Below are 19,455 nucleotides of genomic sequence, written 5' to 3'. Positions count from 1 at the left end.
CCCCTGCAGGGCACCTCCAGGCTCGACACAGCAGGACACTCTCTGCCACTCTCTCCTAGTAAAGAACTAGAGCAGAGAGCAGGCTTAGATCAGCCTAGAGAGCAGGAACAACAGCTTCTCACACAAAGTGACCTTCTAGTGCCACCTGAGCCTCACTCTCCACTCCTAGACACAGAGGACTCCTTTCTTGACCTGCCCATCTGCCAGTCCCCAAACCTCCCCAGAGCCCCCAGCCCTGCCCATCAGCCGCCCCTGCCAGCCCCCAACCTTCCCGGCCACCTGCCAGCCCCCACACGCCTCCCCAGACCTGCCCATCTGCCAGTCCCCAAACCTCCCCAGAGCCCCCAGCCCTGCCCATCAGCCAGGCCCCCAACCTCCCTACAGCCCTGCCCACCTGCCAGCCCCCACACGCCTCCCCACAGCCCTGCCTATCTGCCACTCCTCAGAGCCTCCCAGTCCCGCCCACCTGCCAGCCTCCCCATGCCTCCCTAACCCTGCCCATCTGCCAATGCTCCCAGCTCCCCACAGTCCCGCCCACCTGCCATCCCCCATGCCTTCCAGCCCTGCCCATCTGCCAGTCCCCAGAGCCCCATCTGCCAGCCCCCTAGCCTCCCCAGAGCCTCCCCACCCTGCCCATCTGCCAGAGCCCCGCAACCCTGCCTATCTGCTAGCCCCCCAAAGCCCACCTGCCCATCTGCCAACCCCCAAACCTCCCCTGACCCCCATTCCCCACTCATCTGCGAGCCCCCCAGCTCTGCCCATCTGCCAGCCCCCAAACCTCCCCAGAACTCCTCACCTCACTCATCTGCCAGCCCCCCCAAAGCCCCTCACGCCACTCATCTGCCAGCTGCCCCAGAGTCCCCTCACCTGCCCATCTGCCAGCCTCCCCAGAGCCCCCTCACCTGCCCATCTGCCAGCCCCCTCAACGCCTCCCCAGAGCCCCCTCACCTTGCCTATCTGCCAGGCCCCCAAACACCTCCCCAGAGCCCCCTCACTCCACCCTTCTGCCAAGCCCCTCTGTCAGCCCTCCCTCCCCACCGCTCTGCCAGGCTCCCCAACACCTCCCCAGAGAACCCCACTCTGACCCTCTGCCATGCTCCGCATCCCACTCCCTTGATACCTTCCCTCACCCCACCCATCCACCAGGCTCCTCTGCCAGCCCCTCCTCATGCCTCTCCGGAGCTCCCCACCATTGGCACCTCCCAGACCCTTCTGAGACCTCACACCCCATGGTGTGGGGGGGAGCTGACCCCCCCTCCTCCACCAACACCCTGAAACCATCTGGCAGATTTCTGTGTCTGTAGTGGTGCAGATGGTGGGAGCCCTGGGCTTTCCCTGCCTCCTTCACCACTCTGAGGACAGGGCATGGCCCTGCCCCAGCGTTCATTTAATGCTCTCACTAAGTGGATAGTGTGTATTTTACTGCATCGCCAGTGCTATGGCAGGGTGCTGTGCTTGGCCCTAGGAGGTAGTCTGTATGGAAGTCTGCTTCTGCACTGCCTTGAACCTGTACCAGTGAGCCTCCATCAGGCCTAGCTTATGAAATCCATTCTGGGTGTGAATTATGTGGGAGTCAGGATTTTTAGACCCTGCACTTTGCCCTCAGTCTTATATCCTCCCATGTATTTCTCCTACTATACATGCATATTTATTTTAAGTGTAATAGGAGCATAGACTGTATAGGGAGAAAAATCTCTTTGCTGATGGTTTTACAGGTCAATCCAACTATCTTCACCACATTGGGCTCTGTTCCATCCCTCAGCCTTATACACCAAGGGTTGATCCTAGATTACTTTGTCATTGATAAACAGTTAAAAGCACCTGCCTACCAGCCACATGAACTGGGACACACAGCTCAACTCCATACTGACTGCAACAGACAGCAACGTGGCTAAAATAAAGGCAAGTTCAACTGCATTGTCATCACTTTCTTGTGGCTTAGACTCTCACTCCAGGAAAGTCCTATTTAAACTAGTTCTGGACCCCTTGGTTCCTTGAACTATGTTGGTAACGTTGCTGTAGGTGAAGTCACCAGGACTGGTTTCTGTAGCTGCTTTGGCTAGTATTTCACTTCCATATATTGTAACCGTTGTAGAGTTTCCTTCCCTCTAGAGACTGGCTGAATGTTTCACGTTGATAGTTGGATTCAGGAAAAATTACTCTCACATAGGTCTTTTTCAGTGCTAGACTGGAGCGATCAAGGCTTCCAGTGTCCCTAGAAGGGATGAAAATGGAAATGCTGCTGCAAATATTTCAAGGACAAAAATGCCCAGGAGGAGGGAGCGATTCCTCAGGGTGATCCAAGGCCCTAGAAGAGAAAAGGGATAAAATGGGAATGCAGCATGGATAGGGCACTAGACTGAGAGGAAGCACCTAATTCCTATGTAATAAGCAACTTCTAGAACTGGATGGGTGTCCACTGTTTGCAAACATCACAATCCAGGCCTCTTTGCCAAAATAAAATTCACCTCCATGTTTACTGCAAATGCTTACAGAAATTATGTCCTCAAGGTCCTCTGTGCAGTTCATTGAACCTTCAGTGAACAGAGATTCTCTTGACTTCCCCAAGAAAATTGGATCTTTCGTTGAGCAGGATTATTGTGTCAGCCCTATAGAACCTTTATTATACAACAGTTCAGAGGAAGGGGTGTGCTCTTTTGGATAGATGCAAGTGGTTTTCTTTAAAGAGCAGCAGATGAGCACCTCGGGTTTTGTCTGGCCTTGCTGCAATATCCACCCCATAAAAGCATGAATCGACATGAAAGGGAGTCAATTTGTGGGTAGTATGACATGCAGCTCTGAGATGTATTATTTTATCGTTAGAGCCAGGACAGGTGGCTGTGTTATAGAGAAGGCAGCAATAACATTAGGGGGAGAGTGGTCTAGTACTTAGAGTGGGGAACTGTGCTGTGGGATTGCTGAGCTCTGTTCCAACCTCTGCCCCAATTTACTGTTTGGACAAGCCAGGATATTCTCTGCTTCAGTTTTCCCCATCTATAAAATGGGAGATTATGGGGTATAGAGGGTGCTAGAGGTACACTATTGTTTTCAAGCTACTGGTGCTACTCCTAAGGGCAGGTCTTCCAGCGGGTAGTGATCGATCTATCAGGGATCGATCTGTTGGAGGTGGATTTATCGCATCTAGCGTAGATGCGATAAAATCGATCCCCGATCGCATTCCCCGTCGACTCCGGAACTCCAGCTCACGAGAGGCGGAAGCGGAGTTGATGGGGGAGTGGCAGCAGTCGACTCGCCGCGGTCCTCACAACCAGGTAAGTCGACCTAAGATACGCCAGCTGAAGTTGCATATCCCGGCTAATGTAGACCTGTGCTCTGCAATCAGCCACGGGGAAGGGACCCATTTGCACTGCAGTTTCAGTCTGGCTTCAGAGAGCTCTAGGAATGCTGTTAGATTTTGCCAAGTTCTGTGACTATCCTGATGTATCTAATATGGTAATTGTTTCACATAATTAAAAACATGTCTTTGTGAACATTTTTCATAGATTAAAAAGTCAGAAGGGACCACTGTGAAATCTAGTCCGACTTCCCATATAACACAGACCATAGGACCTCCCTGAATTCATTCCTGTTTCAACTGGTTTCCCTCCTGGATTTGCCCTACATACTTCACCCTTCTGTACCTTTGTCCACTCCTCTATCACTGTTGTTGCAATTTAGTTGATCTGAGAAGTCACCATTGGGAACATGAGGGCACTTTCTAATCTGTCCTCTGCTGTTAACACCCCATCCTGCTTCTATATGAAGACAGATCCACTGTGGAAAGGAGTGTGAAGTACCCTACCATTCCTTCCTGCGTGTGTAACTTTCCCCTGTCCTATAGGGTCTTTACCACTTAATCTGGTTTCTCTTTCTCTATTACAGCAGCGTCTGAACACAACCAGCATCTCTTCCAAAGGTAACAACCTGTTTGTCTCAAGCATTTTGAAAAGCACTTGCTACCATAGCATTGAGGTTCTATAGGAATATTCATTGCGTTGTACAAGCATGTGTTGTTGCTGTGTCTCAAATGGATTATTATACCTTCTTTATTTGTATTTTGTAAGAGCTGTTGATGCCTTGGGTTTAAAATCCAGGTAACTTCTGTACCCACGTAGCAAAGCAATGGCCATTTCAAGCCCCTTTTATTGGTTATACTTACAGTGGTTCCACGGTGTGCAGACCTGCCAGTTCTAATGACTGTACATGTGATTGTATAATTCAAGCAGAGATCGGAAAGAATCTAGTTTCTGCTTTTTAAAACTTCAATTTGCCCTTTCCAAGTTCCCTGACTTGGGCACTAACTGAGGCAAGTTTAACAGTGTGGTAAACAAGTGGGTTCTCTTCCCTGCAGCCCTGGTAACTCCTGTTACTTTTGATCTCTTAGTGGATTTGCTGCTTGACAGAATAAACACTGAGAAGGTTGCATTTGATGAGTCTCTGGCTGGATCTCAGCACTTGTGTCCTACCTGTCTAAATCTTCCACACTGCAGGATGGCAACAGAGGAGCTTGCAGCCATCAGCAGTCAGCTGCATTCGCAAGCTAAGGTAACTCCAGAGTGCTGATGACATTAGTTCTCTACTAAGGGGAAAGAGACAGATTTAACTAGCGAGCATAAAATACACACTTCTTACACTGGATGCCCTGGACTGTGGAGATCCTCTCTTTGTCACATGATGGGAAAAGCCTCTCCCTATTGAGCCAGTGAATATTGCTCTTTGAGACAGCTGGAAAGGTCTTCACAGGAAAATTTGAGGGATTACTTGTTCTCCCCATCACCCTGCTTGAGAGTGTGTTGCCTCTGCAGCACTCCCAGTTCCTGCCAGCACATGGCTGAAGCTGCAGGGACACTTCATGTGTCCTCTAAAGGAAAGTAACTGTGAGGGGTTAGATCACAGAACCCCCCCCCCCCCCGGGAGCTCCCACCTGATGTGCCCAGACTACTTCTGCCCCTGCTTTCCCTACCAGCTCAGGACTCCACACCCTGCCCTGCTGAGCCAGACACTCCCATCTGCTCCAACACAGACCTAGGGTCTGAATTACTTGCCCCAAAGCTGCAGGTTTACCTGAAAGCAGCTAACAGAAGTGTTCCTGTCTTTAACACTCAGATGCCTAACTCCCAATGGGGTCTAAACCCAAATAAATCTGTTTTACCCTGTAACCCTTATGCAGGGTAAACTCATCAATTTTTTGCTCTCTGTAACACTGATAGAGAGAGATGCACAGTTGTTTGCTCCCCCAGGTATTAACACATACTCTGTTAATTAATAAGTAAAAAGTGATTTATTAAATAGAGAAAGTAGGATTTAAGTAGTTCCAAGTAGTAACAGACAGAACAAAGTAAGTCACCAAGCAAAATAAAATAAAATGCGCAAATCTTTGTCTAATCAAACTGAATACAGATAAGATCCTCACCAGTTCCCAGAATGCTCCCTTTTACAGACTAATCTCCTTTCAGCCTGGGTCCAGCAATCACTCACATCCCTTGCACACCGTCCTTTGTTCCAGTTTCTTTCAAGTATCTTGGGGGGTGGAGAGGCTCTCTCTTTAGCCAGCTGAAGACAAAATGGAGAGGTTTCCCAGGGGGTTTAAACAGACTTTCTCTTGTGGGTGGAGACCCCCTCCTCTTTCTTATGCAAAGTCCAGCTCCAAGATGGAGTTTAGGAGTCATCTGGGCAAGTCACATGTCCATGCATGACTCTCAGTTTTTACAGGTAGTATCCATTGTTTACATGCTACCTTGAACATCTTCAAGTAGACTTCTCATGTGGATTGGAGCATTCCAAGATCCATTGTCCTTTAAGTGTTTCTTGATTAGGTAACTAATTTCAACATTTCTTTCTCCAGGAACTGACCAAATGCTCTACTAAGGTTATTTAGAAATCAGGCCAGTACACAGTCAACATTCATAACTTCAAATACAAAAATGATATATGCATACAAAGAGGATTAATCCATTCAGTAGATCATAACCTTTACGGAGATATCTTACATGGCATATGTAACATAAAACACATTCTAAGCATATTTCCATCAAGCCTTATGGGAGGTACCATCACAGTAACTTCCCAGGAGCACTCACTTTCCTTTCCTCTCTGGGAGGTCCCCTGTATTCCTCTGAGCGCTGAATCTTCTCCCTGCCCCTCATCACAGCCTTCATCCTTCCAACAAGGAGGGTCATAGGAGATTCCTTGGAAGCCCCTCTATCCTGCTTAGCCGAGTATGGTTGCTTTAGAGTCAGTTTCGAGGTGCCCCACAACATTCCCAGCTTCTGAAACTGCACAAAGCAACTGAGTTCTTCCTTGCACTAAATTATTTCCGTGTGAGACTTGTTCTCATCCTGCTTTTCCCCCCAGGTCATTGAGTCCCTCTCCCAGTCGGTAAATCGACTGAAGCAGGAAAAGGAGCTCCAGCAGCAGCAGATCCATCATCTGGAAGGTACTGATGAATCCCTTGGCTTTGCAGTCATTCTGGGACGTTCAGTGATTGCTCCCCATCTGACTGTTTGGGGTCCTGTTGATGAGACAACAGGCTGTGAGTGCAGCTCCCCAATGGGGCCCAGTCCTGTTCCCTACTCTGTTGAATATACAGAGCTCAGACTTAGAGCAGAAACCTGGTGTTCTAACTCATAGTCCTTTGCTCTAACCCTTATGGAATACAACCTTTACATCTACAACCCAACACTTGGTTTGCATCTCTCACGTGTTCTACCCAAGAGTATCACTTGTTCAGAATATGCCATGAAGACCAGACTCCGCTTATGCCCCTGGAGTGTGCTGGCAGAGTGGTGAAGGGAGCTCTTGAACTGGCACTGATTACGCTGTACCGTTTCAGGGGATCAGCAGAGGTCCTCAGTGCCCTGCGCGGTCAGTCCAGCGCCTTACATCAGCCGTGAACTGACTTTTGAGACCATTGTACTGTGTATTATCCAACCCCATCCTTTCCCCTTGCAAGCTGAAGCCTAATTATTTTCTGTCCTTTTGTTTGTTGTTGCAGAGGAGGTTGGGCGATTGCATAACAGCCCTCAGAGTGGCTTGGAGTCCCTGCTGGGGCGGAGGATGGAAGGGCTCAAGAGCGAGCTTCGTAACTTGCGACAGCAAGTGTTTCACCAGCCGGATGGAGATTGCACCCCGGATCTGTATCCCAGATCCAGTGTCATGCAGGAGGTGCATGAGAGGTCAGCTCTGGGCCTTTATAGCCTTGTGAGCCATGGGAAATTAAGGCTGTTGCTTCCTTTCCCCAGGGGTAACCTTCTCTCTCCTTGATTTTAGCAAAAAGCTCCTGTGGCAAGAATACGAGTGTGTGAGGAGAGAGGTGGAGCAACTGAAGCACAAGCTCAGTGAGTGTTGCTCTGGACTGCTCCCACTGCGGGTCCTTGCCCTGTGGGTCTGAGAGATGACTGGAAGTGGGAGGGAAGCAGCCTGCAGTTAGGAGCATCATGTTGTTTGTTGTAGTGGACAGTTTGCTCAGGAACAGAAGAGAACGGGATGCTGTGGTGAATTGGCAGAGTTGGAGGGGAAGTGTGGGAGCATGCACAGGGCTTGCTAGCTCAGTCAGACTCCCATCAGGGCATGGGCAGAGCAGTGGGAGAGGAACATGCACTGGGTCTCCCCACTCTGTCTGACTCTGTGTGTTGCACTGTGGTGCTCTTGTGAGATGGGGTCCATTCAATGAATGGTTGGTGCATTGCAATACACTTCTGTAGCTGTTTTTCAAACTTCACCCCCGCCCTATCCTTAGAGAGGCAAGATGGAGAGGGAATTGATAATGACACTGACTTCCTTTGTAAAGTGCTTTGAGATCTACTGCTGAAAAGTGCTATGTGAGAGCTGGCTGCCATTATTATTACTGGGCCTTTCTCAAGGATGCTATGGGATGTCAGATACACCTCTATCCCAATATAACGCTGCCCTTGGGAGCCAAAAAATCTTACTGCGTTATAGGTGAAACCACGTTCTGTTGAACTTGCTTTGATCCACAGGAGTGCTCAGCCCTGCCCGCCCCCCCTCCCCTCGTAGCGCTGCTTTACCGCGTTATATCCAAATTTGTGTTATATTGGGTGACGTTATATTGGAGTAGAGGTGTACCTTGACTGGGCATAGACCAGAGACAGTCCTGAAAATGCCTTGGTCTTAGATGATCAAACTCTCTCTCTGCTCTTCAAAGTGAATGTGTGTAAGTGACCCCTTCAAACTCATAAGCACCATTCAGTCAGATCGTCTGTTTGTAGTACCGAAGTTTTAACTACATCACTCCTATTGGGGTGCAGAGCTGACAACAATGGGAGAGGGAGCTGGGTTCTATTCTGGCTCTTGAACCATAAACAGAATCTCCAGTTATGAGCTAAATTCTGCCCTCCCTATATTGCAGCAGCTTCTGTGGAGGCAGTTAAGTGTCCCACCTGTAACCAAAGGCAGAATTTGAGGTGCGGAATCTTCGGTAATGACATGAAACAAAAGGAACCTAGCTTGACTCTCAGATGCCAAGCTGAGTTTACTGCAGCAGCTCATTTGCATTCCAGTAAGGCCAAAAGTTCCCAACCAGGATCAGGTCCCCATTGTGCTAGGTGCGGTATAAACACATGGTGTGAGTCAGTCCCTGTCCCAAAGCGCTTACAGTCTGAATAAACAAAACACAGAGTAGGGGAAAGGAATATAACCATCCTTTTTTACTTGCTATAAACTGAGCACATCAAATATAGTCATTGAACAGCAATAAATGGGGAGCTACCAATGTCATTTTCACAGTCATTTGTCAGAGTCTGTAAGTAAAGGCTCCGTGTCAATAACAGCTTTCCCATTTGTGCCTGTTATATAGCTGTGAAAGTAATAGATCTGGGTATTGTATGAGAGTCCCATGGAAATCTGGCAGCTGCTCCTGCTGTTTACAAGTTCTTCAATAGAATGTAGTCCTGGCATGAGAGGTGCCCACTGAACTTTTGACTGAATATGCACAGAGAAAAGTGAGTGCTGAGGTGACTATTAAAAATCAGGCACAGAATAGAAGTAGATTCTGCTATGACTCAGCTCTGTGGCCAAAACCAGTCCAGTTCACTATGTAAAGTTACATTGCTTTCCTTCTTAGACCGACAGGAGGAGGATCTAGTCAATCAGATGTCTGAAACTGATGAATTGAAGAGAACTCAAAGTCGATACTGCAAGGTACATAGCTTTACAGGTTCACCTTCCCCAGGCAAAATCATTACATGCATTCTTAAAGCATGTGATAGTTTGATAACCTGTGGAACTCATTGATTCCAGATTATAGGAAAATCATAAGTAAAGTTCTTAAAAGAGGGGTTAGGCACATGTATGAATAGTAGCTGCAGTGCAAGCAGCTAGAGTAAATGACATTGGCTGTCGATTCTTATGCTTCTGGCATATACTAATCATCAGCTGGGGACAGGAAGTATATCTTGTCTTTGGATAGTATTGTAAAACTATCCAGGAAATTTATGGGAGTTTTATATCTTCCTCTGAAGGCTGGAGAAAAGATCATGGATTTGATGATCTGTTCCCATATGGCGAAACCGTTATTTCTCAGGCTTCCTGTGTTAACATCATCTAAAAGGTTTACTGGTGCTACATTAATCAACACCAGGATATTACTGTGTTTTCCAGTGTGCTTCTGATTTCAGTATTTATTCCTTAGGCTAGAACCAACTCCTGTGTGTACCTGGAATTATGGGAGGGGTACTGTAATCCTTGTTCATAAGGGGCCACATTAATTAAATTAAACACTGAGACTCAATCGTGAGGCCGAACTGTAGCAGTTCTCTTTCCTATGTAATGTAATGTTTATCAGACAATACTGAAAACTAAGCTCAGTATGGTTACAGTCTGCAGAGGATGATTTATTTTTATTTGGTATTGGTATTGCAGTAGTGCCATGACAAACACAGTCCTTGACTCAAAGAGCTAACAATGTAAGAAGACAAGTGATATATGAAGAGTTCAGGAGAAGAGTATATTCAGAACATATACAAGTGTTCATGTTTGTAGAAAAAAGCCAGCATATATATCTAAAAGTTTCTCACTGTCTCCATCATAGCCACCAGGACTTGGTTGATTTCTTGTAGACATCACTGCAGAAGTTGGAGGGATTTGGAACAACGGGTAGTGCCCTTACGGGTCACTTCAAGGAGAGCATTCCATGCATAAGGCATGAAGACATTTGTGATAGAGGCTGGCAGAGCAGAGAGAGAGAAGGGATGATGTAGTGGGAAACACATGGACAAGTAGGGAGGAGCAGAGTTGTGAAGGGCCTAAAATATGTTGGCGCTAACGATCAGACCTGGCTATACTTCTCAGCTAGCTGCAGCCCCTCTAACCCTTTTAGAAACCACCTGCTTCTTGGCGCTTCTGGACAAGTAGCCCCCATAACCTGCTGCCCAAGAGACTCTGGCAGCACATTCTCAAACTGATTGGTGGTTTTTATACATTATGGTTGGTCAAAATGCAGTCAGTGGGCCAAGCATGGACAGCAGAGATCTACAGTGTGGCCCTAATTTCCTTTAAGGAGGCTGGGTAAAGAGGTACAGGTTCCACTATGCTGTACCCCCATCTTGATCTGAGCACACCAAACTGTAAAGGAACATAAGCCCACCACTTTCTGTGTTGGAAAGGTGAAGTGCTTGTTGCCATGCATAGCATGTTTTGTGTCAGCTGTGCTTTTCCTAGGGTGTTCCAGGTCTGTACAGAGAACAAGTCACACATGCATGTTCTGCTGGGCTCAGCACTGCAGTGTAGAATCAGAGGCTCTTTGTGGGGTGCACTTTTGGCAGTGACTGACTGTCCCCCCTCATCCACAGATGCTGGAAGATTTGATGAACAGTCACAAAACTCAATCTGATGACTTGGACAAAGCCAGGTTGGAGACGCGGAGCACCCAGGAGGAGCTCGGCCACATCAAGTAGGGGACATGCACCTTCCACGGGTCTTATGGGACATGTGGCACCACATGTGTGCACACACCATGCATTGCTGGCAATATGGGGTGCATTCCTCACCCAACTGAGCTCGGCACATCAGCTGCAAGTGCAGCTCTTCTTAGATCCAAGAGATATTTCACCACAAACCACGTGGGAATGGCACAAGTATGCACTCTGCTGTGTGATCACTGTTCAGTGCCCCCGTGTGAAAGGAGTTGTGGGTAATATCAGCTCAGTTGCTAGTAGGAAGGTGTCCACATCACAGCTAACACTAATAGACCCTTTGCTTGCACCCTCAGAGAAGTCAGCGCTGAATTCCTCTCTTGCTTCTAGAGGGGGTCTCTGCGAGTCACGATTGAGACCTGTTATCGAGGCAGTGTGGGGAGGGGGTCACTGTACCTGGTTGGTGGATAGATAACATCCATCTCCAGGGTTGGCAATCCAGCGCCTTGGCAATGAGGTATTCCAGTTTTTAAACGCATAAAGTGCCAAACTGTGAGCCTTGGAGGTTCCAGAACATGGGCAGCTCAGTTCAAGCTTGCCCACTGCCTAGGAGAGGAGTCCCAACTAGGGGCAGATGGAGAGTTCAGGCTCTGTGATCCATTCAGTCTTTGATCTCTCTGCTGAGGCAGCAAACTAAGGGAGCAGTTGTGATGGCATCTGTTTTTGATGGAGACACCTATACCTTGAACTAGACTTGAGTACCACAGGGAAAGAGCAGCCATTCAGTGTGAATGACTTCTTGCTGTTCCCATTCTGGGCTGACCCTAGACTGTTGGCCTGGAGAGGAAAGGCTCCATATCTAATCATGGCTCTCCTGTGCCCTCTAGTCCATGTGGCTATACGCTGTGTAAGCAAGCATGCTCATGTTCCCCCTCCACAAACCCTCTACCCTGGGCACTGGCTGACTTCTGAAGCTCCTTCTCTGCCACTCACTGAGTGAACCCACTTGGCGCTGGTCAGAAAGTGGTGATTCGCCTGTTTAGTTCTTTCCCTTTCTATCACCTCAGCAGGAATTCCCTTCTGCCTGGGGCCTCTTCTCTTGAAGAGATGCCCACTTGTATCCTTTAAACCCCTGCACCATTCTGCTCTCCTCTTGCTTTCCTGTGCTGTCACGTTCCCATGATGGACCGTCCCGAGAAAGGAAACTGACTCTACTTTTGGGTGCGATCTCCACACAGCTGGGCCTTACAGACTCTGGCCTTTTCTCTGGAGAGGATGGTGACATTAGAGCTTTCCCTTCAATGATTCTTAGCTCTGTGCTACTGTTCCTTTAATTGTGCCCTTGTCTTTCCAACCCAGCTGACCCAGGGGTATCTGGGGATTCTGTGTGTGCCACTGTCTCTAACCCTCTTTCCCACACACCCAGGTGCCACAATGGGATAAAACGTGTCATAGGAATGCCAACCACCCCTTCAGTTGGCAGGCAGTGTTTCCTCAATGGTGTGCCCCAGACCTCCCTTCCTAGGGGAGCCATTCTGTCCATTCATTAACATCAGGCTGATACTGAAGACCTTTGCAATACAGCAGGGCTGGGACTGTTTATTAAATATTTGTTCCTGGAAGGTCTTTATTTGGAATCCCTGTGTTCTCTAGAGATGTAGCAGGTAAGTCAATGCCAAGCAATATCGCACAGATCCTGAAGGATCTCAAACAGTGTACAGCGTGGTGACACCCACCACTGCAATGCCGTCACTACTGGGTAGCGCCTAGTAGGCTCTTTACCACCCAACAGCAACACTTTACAACAGTTTGGGGCAGGATGTGATGCATATATTATCCATCTGAAAATGCATGGGGTGGGAGGAGCCTAGGAAGGCAGAGGATAACTACAGTAGAACCTCTGAGTTACAGACACCTTGGAAATGGAGGTTGTTCATAACTGAACAAAACGTTTTGGTTCTTTCAAAAGTTTACAACTGGACATTGACTTAATACAGCTTTGAAACTTTACTGTGTGGAAGAAAAATGCTACTTTTAACCATCATAATTTAAATGAAACAAGCACAGAAACAGTTTCCTTAGCTTGTCAAATCTTTTTTTTTTTTTTAAACTTTCCCTTTATTTTTTTAGTTGTTTATGTTTAAGGCAGCACTGTGCTGCATTTGCTTTTTGGGGGTCTCTGCGGCTGCCTGAGTGTGTACTTAAATGCAGCATGTGGTTGACTGGTCAGTTTGTAACTCCGCTGCTCCTAACTCTGAGGTTCTCCTGTATTGCAAATAGAATTGAGCTGGGACACTGGAGATGCATGCATGGCCCCTGCAGCCATGAGCCCTTCACATCACTCGGCAGTGCCCCATCTGATGGGCACATGCAGCACTGGCTGACTCTGCAAGGAGCCATGTCCAGGTCTCTCCTTGAGGGAGACTGATGAGGAAAAAACATTAGGCATTCCCTAGTGCTTTCCAGCCAAGGATCTCAAAGCCCTTTTCAGACACAGTTCATTCTCACAATCTTCCTCGCCATCACCCCAGCGAGGTAGATGGGGAAGGGAACAGTACCAGAGCTGGGACTGGAACCCAGGTGTCCTGACTTCTTTTTCTCTCTTCTGATACCCCCGTTAGTTGCTTATATTCACTCCTACTCCCCAAAATCCATAAATAACCATTAGTGTTCTTAGCGGAAAACATCTGTGGAAACATCCATGGTCCAGCATCACTCTGTTATTGGAATCTCCTTGATGAATTTGCTCTGACATCAGAAACCAAACTTGCTTCCTGTACTATAATAACCCACCATGAAGGATGTTATGTCAACTCAGTGAGTCATCTCCAGTAATGAGATTTAATTGCAGTTCTGTAATTAAGGATTGATTCTCTTTCCCTTTCTGTAAAAGCCTCAGGTCTCCCTGCCCCCCATACCCCACATACAATGAGTTGCTCAGCAGAGCTGAATCCACCTTGAACCATGAGTTTACCAAAATCCCTCATTGCAGAAAATCCCAAGAATGAATTTTGTCTCTTTCCTGGCAGCTGTTTCTGTCCCTGGAGCTAATCAGTGGTGTTGGTTTTGTTTCAATCAGATCCATGGTCACTGACCTGAAAGACCAAATGAAAAATCTGCCCTTGGAAGAGAAGTCATACACTAAGCCTGTAGGAAAGGAAAGTGCTTATGGGAGTAAGTGATGCTAGTCCTCTCTGGTAGAGCTGGTTGGGAATTTTCTGACAAAACAGAGTTTCGTTGGCAAATGCTGGTTTGTTGAACCTGAAATGTTTAGTGGAAACATCCTTGGGTTTGACAAACTTTCATCAAATGACAGGCAGGGTTCCAATGGAAACCTGCCTGGTTTGGTGGTGGGCTCCCAGGGTCCATGGCTCTGGGGTAGCCCCACCATGCGGACTGCCTGGGGGCCAGGGAGCTTCCTTGGTCTGTGACTCTGAGCAGCCCTCCCATGTCAGGGATTCCAGGCTCCCTGCCTGAAAGCCTCAGAAGTCCTGGATCTAACTGAGGCTCAACTCCCTGGTTAGCAGCAGAGAGCCTGGAAGTCCTGAGAAGTCTCATAATGTTGCTTTATTGGACTCCTTCTCTGGATAATCACTTCCCAAGGGCAAGGAGTAGTTTATGGGTCGGGGATGGCCAGGAATCTGGCTGGCTTCTCTGTTTCCTTCATCTCTCCTATGATCCTGCTTGGTTTGTCACGGAGTCAGAAATGAGAGAGTTCATTGCAGGGGCATTGCCCCCAGTGTATGTCTAGTGCATGTCTAGTCTCAATTTACATGATTCAGGGCCTGGCTCTCCATCCCTTTGTTCAGTTATTTACACCAGTACAGAGTAGGAGTATGATGCTATGAAACCAGAATGGTTGTATTGCTTATGAAGACAGTGAGGAATCAGGCCTATGCTCTTTAACCATGAGCTCAGCTCTTAACTTCTCCTGCTTGTTGGTGTGTTTCTCTTAGTGGAAAGCAATGATTTGTTGAGAGAAGAGGAGATATTTTCTTCCTCCCTGAGTGATGATTCTGCCTCTGAGCTCAGTCTCACAGATGTCAGCTCTGATGAGCTCTCTAGTGCCACAGAGATTAAGGAGCCTGAAGGTAAGAGAAGTATGGCTGGCTTAGAAGCCCTTGATACCCTAAGAATATAGTTGTTTTCAGTGGGAATGTTAGATGTGTGACTGCCTTGTGGGGAGAGGGAAATCTCTTTGTATGTCCAGTCCCTGTTTTGTGTCCCTAAAAGTGTTGCAGTATCTGTAATGCCCAAACCAAGATCAAACTCACAACTTGACAAAAGCCCTAAGGCCGTGCCCAATGTAGGTGCATGTATTTGGCATCTAAATGTGGGAGGCAGTATGGTTTAATGGTCAGAGCATTGGATTAGGAGTCAGACTTCTTGGTTCTAATCCCAGCTCTCCACTTGTTAACAGATTTACTTTCCAGGGCTCCTTGTCTGTCGTGTCAGGCCTAATCAGTTGGAAGGTGCTGTGTAAACAGACGTATGATTTTGCATAAAATAGAACATACAGCAGCCTCTCACATCTTTACTCTTGAGTGGCAGCCCTGAGGAGGGAGGGACAGTATCTTCTAGCATGCAGTGACCCAGAGGCTTTCCTTTGCGTGCTGGTGTCTAGTCTGTCCAAGTTGTGTACTAAAGATTTAGACTGTTTGTGGTCTGCATTGGAGAACGTCACTTTTCCCTATTTACCAAAGCATCTTATCTGACAAGGACAATCTAGAATGCTGGCTGTGATGATTTGGGGACTCCATCTACACAGCTTGTGAACTGATTAGTATTGTGAAGTTGTTAAGAAATGTTTGTATCACGGAATGCCTTTATGTATATATGGTATCCACCATGCTTGTGTCAGGTCTGTCCAGACCAGGGACAGGGGTGGGTGGCCAGAATTTAATGGCTGCCTATCCAAGTGGAAACACCTGAATGAAAATAGGTTAGTTGAGGCCGGAAGATACTTTCCCCAACTTGTCTGCAGGGAGTGGGGGAAGTGGAGAGAGTGGAAAGGTCAAAGACAGGCGTGAGAATGGGAGAGTTTAAACAGCCCCTGAGAGCCACACAGGGAGTTTTGGGCAGGAGAGGGTAAGGAGATAGAACAGCCAGGGTCAGAGAGATGAGATGGGGAAAAGAGGTTCCGTGTTTCAGAATGCAAGCTAGGCACTGCAGCAGAAGGACCCTGGATGGCCCCAGAGGACTCTGATCCTAGCCTAAAGAAAGCTGAGTAGTAGTGAGGAAACTGAGGCAGGGAAATGCAAATAGGGTTTATTGTTTGTATCGATCTGTGTATTTCTTGTGCAATTAAGTAACAAGCTGTGGTATTAGAGTCCTTTGCAAAGTGTCTTTGCGCTGCATGTTGCTTCTAACACACGCCCCTTGAAGAAGTAAACGACAGACCTAGAACACCCCCCGGCTGGTGTTCTGGGAGAGGAAATGTTTCAGCTGAATGGGGTTGGAGGAGGATGAAGAGGAAGAAAAACCTGAGTGGCCATCACTGTTTCCCAGGGGCCGCGCAATGGGCTGCATAGTCACAGCTCTCAGGAGGGTGTGCTAGATAGTGGATCTGCACCCTGAGGGTGAGCTTGAAGGCCCCCCAAGATAGGGACAGTACATGGGTTCTGTTCAGACGTCGGAGGCTTACAACAGTCTGGTGAGTGGCCAAGAGAGGCGCTTGACTGGACCTGTGACCCTGGCATCCAAAGCACTTGGATCACGGTTAAAACTGTGGTGCCCTATGGTGACCGTTGTTTTGAGCCTCCCTTCCAGTCTGGTTTCAGGGTAAGATTAAGCTGCAGCATGAGGGTCATTTATAATACTACCAATAATAATAAAATACTTCGCATTCTCCAGGGCTGCCAGGAGGTCAGTTTTTAATGTCACTCCATGTTTGGTTTGGTGCTGACGCTCATCCATTGAGGTTAGGAAGGTGAAAATCACCGATTTTCAAAAGGCTCATCTTCCACACTCTAGATCCCTTTGGATTTCAACATTGCCTCACCCTTTCGTTTGCATTAACACTTAGCCCTGGGGGAATTCCCAGCTCCAGGAACAAAGGGGTAATGTTCTTTTAAAGGAAATTCATGCCCTACTTCAGTAAGATGCTTAAGATTCTCGTGAATGGGGGCTTTAAGGCATGAAATTGCCTTGAGTTCTGTTTTTTCTAAGTACACATCCTGCTGAGTCAGTCTTTGCTAGTAAAGCTGCTACAATTAACAGCTTTGCAGATGCAGTTCTAACATGTCCAGTTGCCGTTGGGATGTTCCCTAAGCAATCTTCCCAGGACATATCGAGGGGTTAAATTCCCTTCTCCAATATTACTTGCAGCCATATCCCAGGGACTGAGTTTAACGTTTGATCAGCAAAGCCATGTGTCAGGTAACATGCATAATTGCAAAGAGGAAGCTAGTTATCCTATATTATTGGTAGTAAATATTGATATCCTAGTGGAGTGCCCAAAGGCTGCTAGGAGGCAGGGGGCCATGATTAAAAAATATTTGCCAATACAAATTAGTCAAACCCACATTGTCAATGTATTTTTTTGTATTTGTATTTGCCTGAGTAGATGATGAATTGGCATTGCTTCGAGTTCACTGGTGACTCCAAACCAGCAGCAGATCAGCTTTGCCATCACTCTGCAGTTACAGGGAGGTCGTGGGCCATTTTTCTTGGTTGATGATGAGGACTTGAGCCTCAGAGTCTAGAGTATGGCTAACTCCTCTACAATGTGTCTGTAGGATCCAAAGAGCTCTCCACCCCAAGCCTGGAGTTGGAGGACAGCACCCCCAAGGAGGAGGCTGGAAGCATGTCGGATGAGGACCTCAGCAGTGACCTGTTTGACAGTCTGCCTGAACTTAATCTGAGCGATCTTTAACGCTTAGCCAAAGAAAGCCCCCTTCCGTCAAATAAGAAAAATTAAAGATGGAAAGGGAACTGGCATCTCAAAATGGACAGGATCCTCTTCTGAACTGTCAGCCACTTGGGCGGAGGGGGGGGAGGGGTGTTGCAGTGGCCCAAAGTGATCCCTTTGCGGGGAGACGGGCTCTGCACAGCCTGGTATCAGGCAGTCTGCACCTCTGCTGACTTTGACTTTCAAGTACTCTCCAGAAGAAACTGACTGGGCTGTGTATTTCTGAGCTTCAGGTTGTAAGATCTGTTCTAACTCTGTCAGCTAACATGCTGGGCATGTATATGGAGACCTGTTTTGCCCTCTCGGCATGGGTGGGGAACAGAGCCCTAGTAGGTGATCCATACATTTACCCAGGTAAGTGCAAGACGCCTCTAAGTGGCAGCTGAGTTTGCTGGGTGCTGGTAAATCTCTTCCCATGCAGGTAATTGAAGTGGTTTAAAAAGCTCCATTCTTGGAACAGTATTTTCATATGTTTCAGTATGTCATTCATAAAGGGAAAATTGCTTTAAGGAGAAGACAGCTGAAATGGAGAGAAGCTGTGGCCTAAAATCCTGCCATTCCCATTCTTCAGGCCTTGCACGTCTGGGGTGTTTTAAATAAAGTTTTCCTAAGTAACTATTCTGATTTTAGAGGAATTACTTTATAGCCGGGGGTGTGTTAGGTGAGAGTCGGAGGGGAGTGGGCGTGCTTGACATTCCAGGTCCAGCATTAGTGAGCGAGAAGAGGAGTCTAACGGGCTGTGAAACAGGAGAGACATAGAGATGCTACTAACCTTTCCTTGCCTCCTACCCTTTGCTGAGATACCAGTGTTGCTCATCCTGAAAAGTGGGTAGCAAAGGGAGGTGGCACTGATTTGGGGGTTACACTGTTTAGTGCAGTGTGGTAGAGCTCAGTGTTTGAACAGCCAGCCAAGGGAATAAATAACCTGTTAATGAAATTCATTCTTGGTGCTAAACTGGGAGTAGCAGCAGCCAGGTGAGTCATCGAGGACCAACAGAGCAGAGACACAGGCAGAAAGTGCTCCAGTGCCATTTAGTTTGTATATTTGGGGAAGCATAATGACAATTCCCAGCCTGGAAGGGACAGGAATGCCGGGCAGCGGTGACCCTGCTAGAGACCTGCTGTGGTGAGAGTGGATGCCATGTTTAGTATGATCTTGGAACGGGGGATGGCTGCCAGAAAGGCTGGTGCAGGGTGTGAGTGCTTCCTCTCTAAATAACTGTGGTGTGACCCCTGCCACCATACTGGGGTCACTATGGGCATCTCCTTGCCAGAACTTTATTCCCACCCTGGTCGGAGGCCAAAGAGGTGCAAGGGAAAAGATGGAGGGGTAGAGGTTAACTCTGCTAATGAGGCAGGGCTTGGCTGAGTGAAGATGGGTGGAGGGTGGAAAGACAGGAATTATTTCAGGTGCTAATACAATGTGCCTCTCACGATGGTAGCTACAGCCACTTTAGAGATTAGGCTGAGAGCAGTCGCCTTCTAAACGGGGAGCAGCTGCTTCCCAACTGCCCAGCACCCAGCTCTGCTTCCTTGGGGAGGACTGCAGGGAATGAATGGCAGCCACTAGCTTCTGGTTGGGATACCAGAGCCTGCCTGGACAGAAGTGAGACTCTGCTGGTGCCCGGTTGGGACTTGGTGCTGTCTCATGGCCCCAGAATCCAGAAACTAAAA

The 19,455-nt window shown here is 47.8% G+C and overlaps 1 protein-coding gene across 2 annotated transcripts in view; it reads left to right on the top strand.

The window, feature by feature from the left end:
- LOC116838957 (uncharacterized) overlaps positions 1-18,399 on the top strand; it is a 19,576-nt gene extending 1,177 nt beyond the window's left edge. The window contains exons 2-12 of one of the 2 annotated variants that reach the window (XM_032804555.2): positions 1,716-1,902; positions 3,883-3,916; positions 4,385-4,545; positions 6,355-6,436; positions 6,995-7,175; positions 7,270-7,337; positions 9,083-9,159; positions 10,809-10,909; positions 13,951-14,045; positions 14,828-14,962; positions 17,609-18,399. In XM_032804555.2, coding sequence (XP_032660446.1) covers positions 1,837-1,902; positions 3,883-3,916; positions 4,385-4,545; positions 6,355-6,436; positions 6,995-7,175; positions 7,270-7,337; positions 9,083-9,159; positions 10,809-10,909; positions 13,951-14,045; positions 14,828-14,962; positions 17,609-17,745 — 1,137 coding nt within the window. In that variant the 5' untranslated portion in view covers positions 1,716-1,836 and the 3' untranslated portion in view covers positions 17,746-18,399. Of the gene's footprint in view, positions 1-1,715; positions 1,903-3,882; positions 3,917-4,384; positions 4,546-6,354; positions 6,437-6,994; positions 7,176-7,269; positions 7,338-9,082; positions 9,160-10,808; positions 10,910-13,950; positions 14,046-14,827; positions 14,963-17,608 lie in introns of those variants that run through there. The other variant, XM_032804557.2, reaches the window with a different exon arrangement.
- The last annotated feature ends 1,056 nt before the right edge of the window (positions 18,400-19,455 follow it).

Source organism: Chelonoidis abingdonii, chromosome 7 (genome assembly GCF_003597395.2).
Source record: "Chelonoidis abingdonii isolate Lonesome George chromosome 7, CheloAbing_2.0, whole genome shotgun sequence".
NCBI lineage: Eukaryota > Metazoa > Chordata > Testudines > Testudinidae > Chelonoidis > Chelonoidis abingdonii.
Note: the sequence above shows the minus strand (reverse complement) of the source record. Positions and strands in the feature narration are given on the sequence as shown.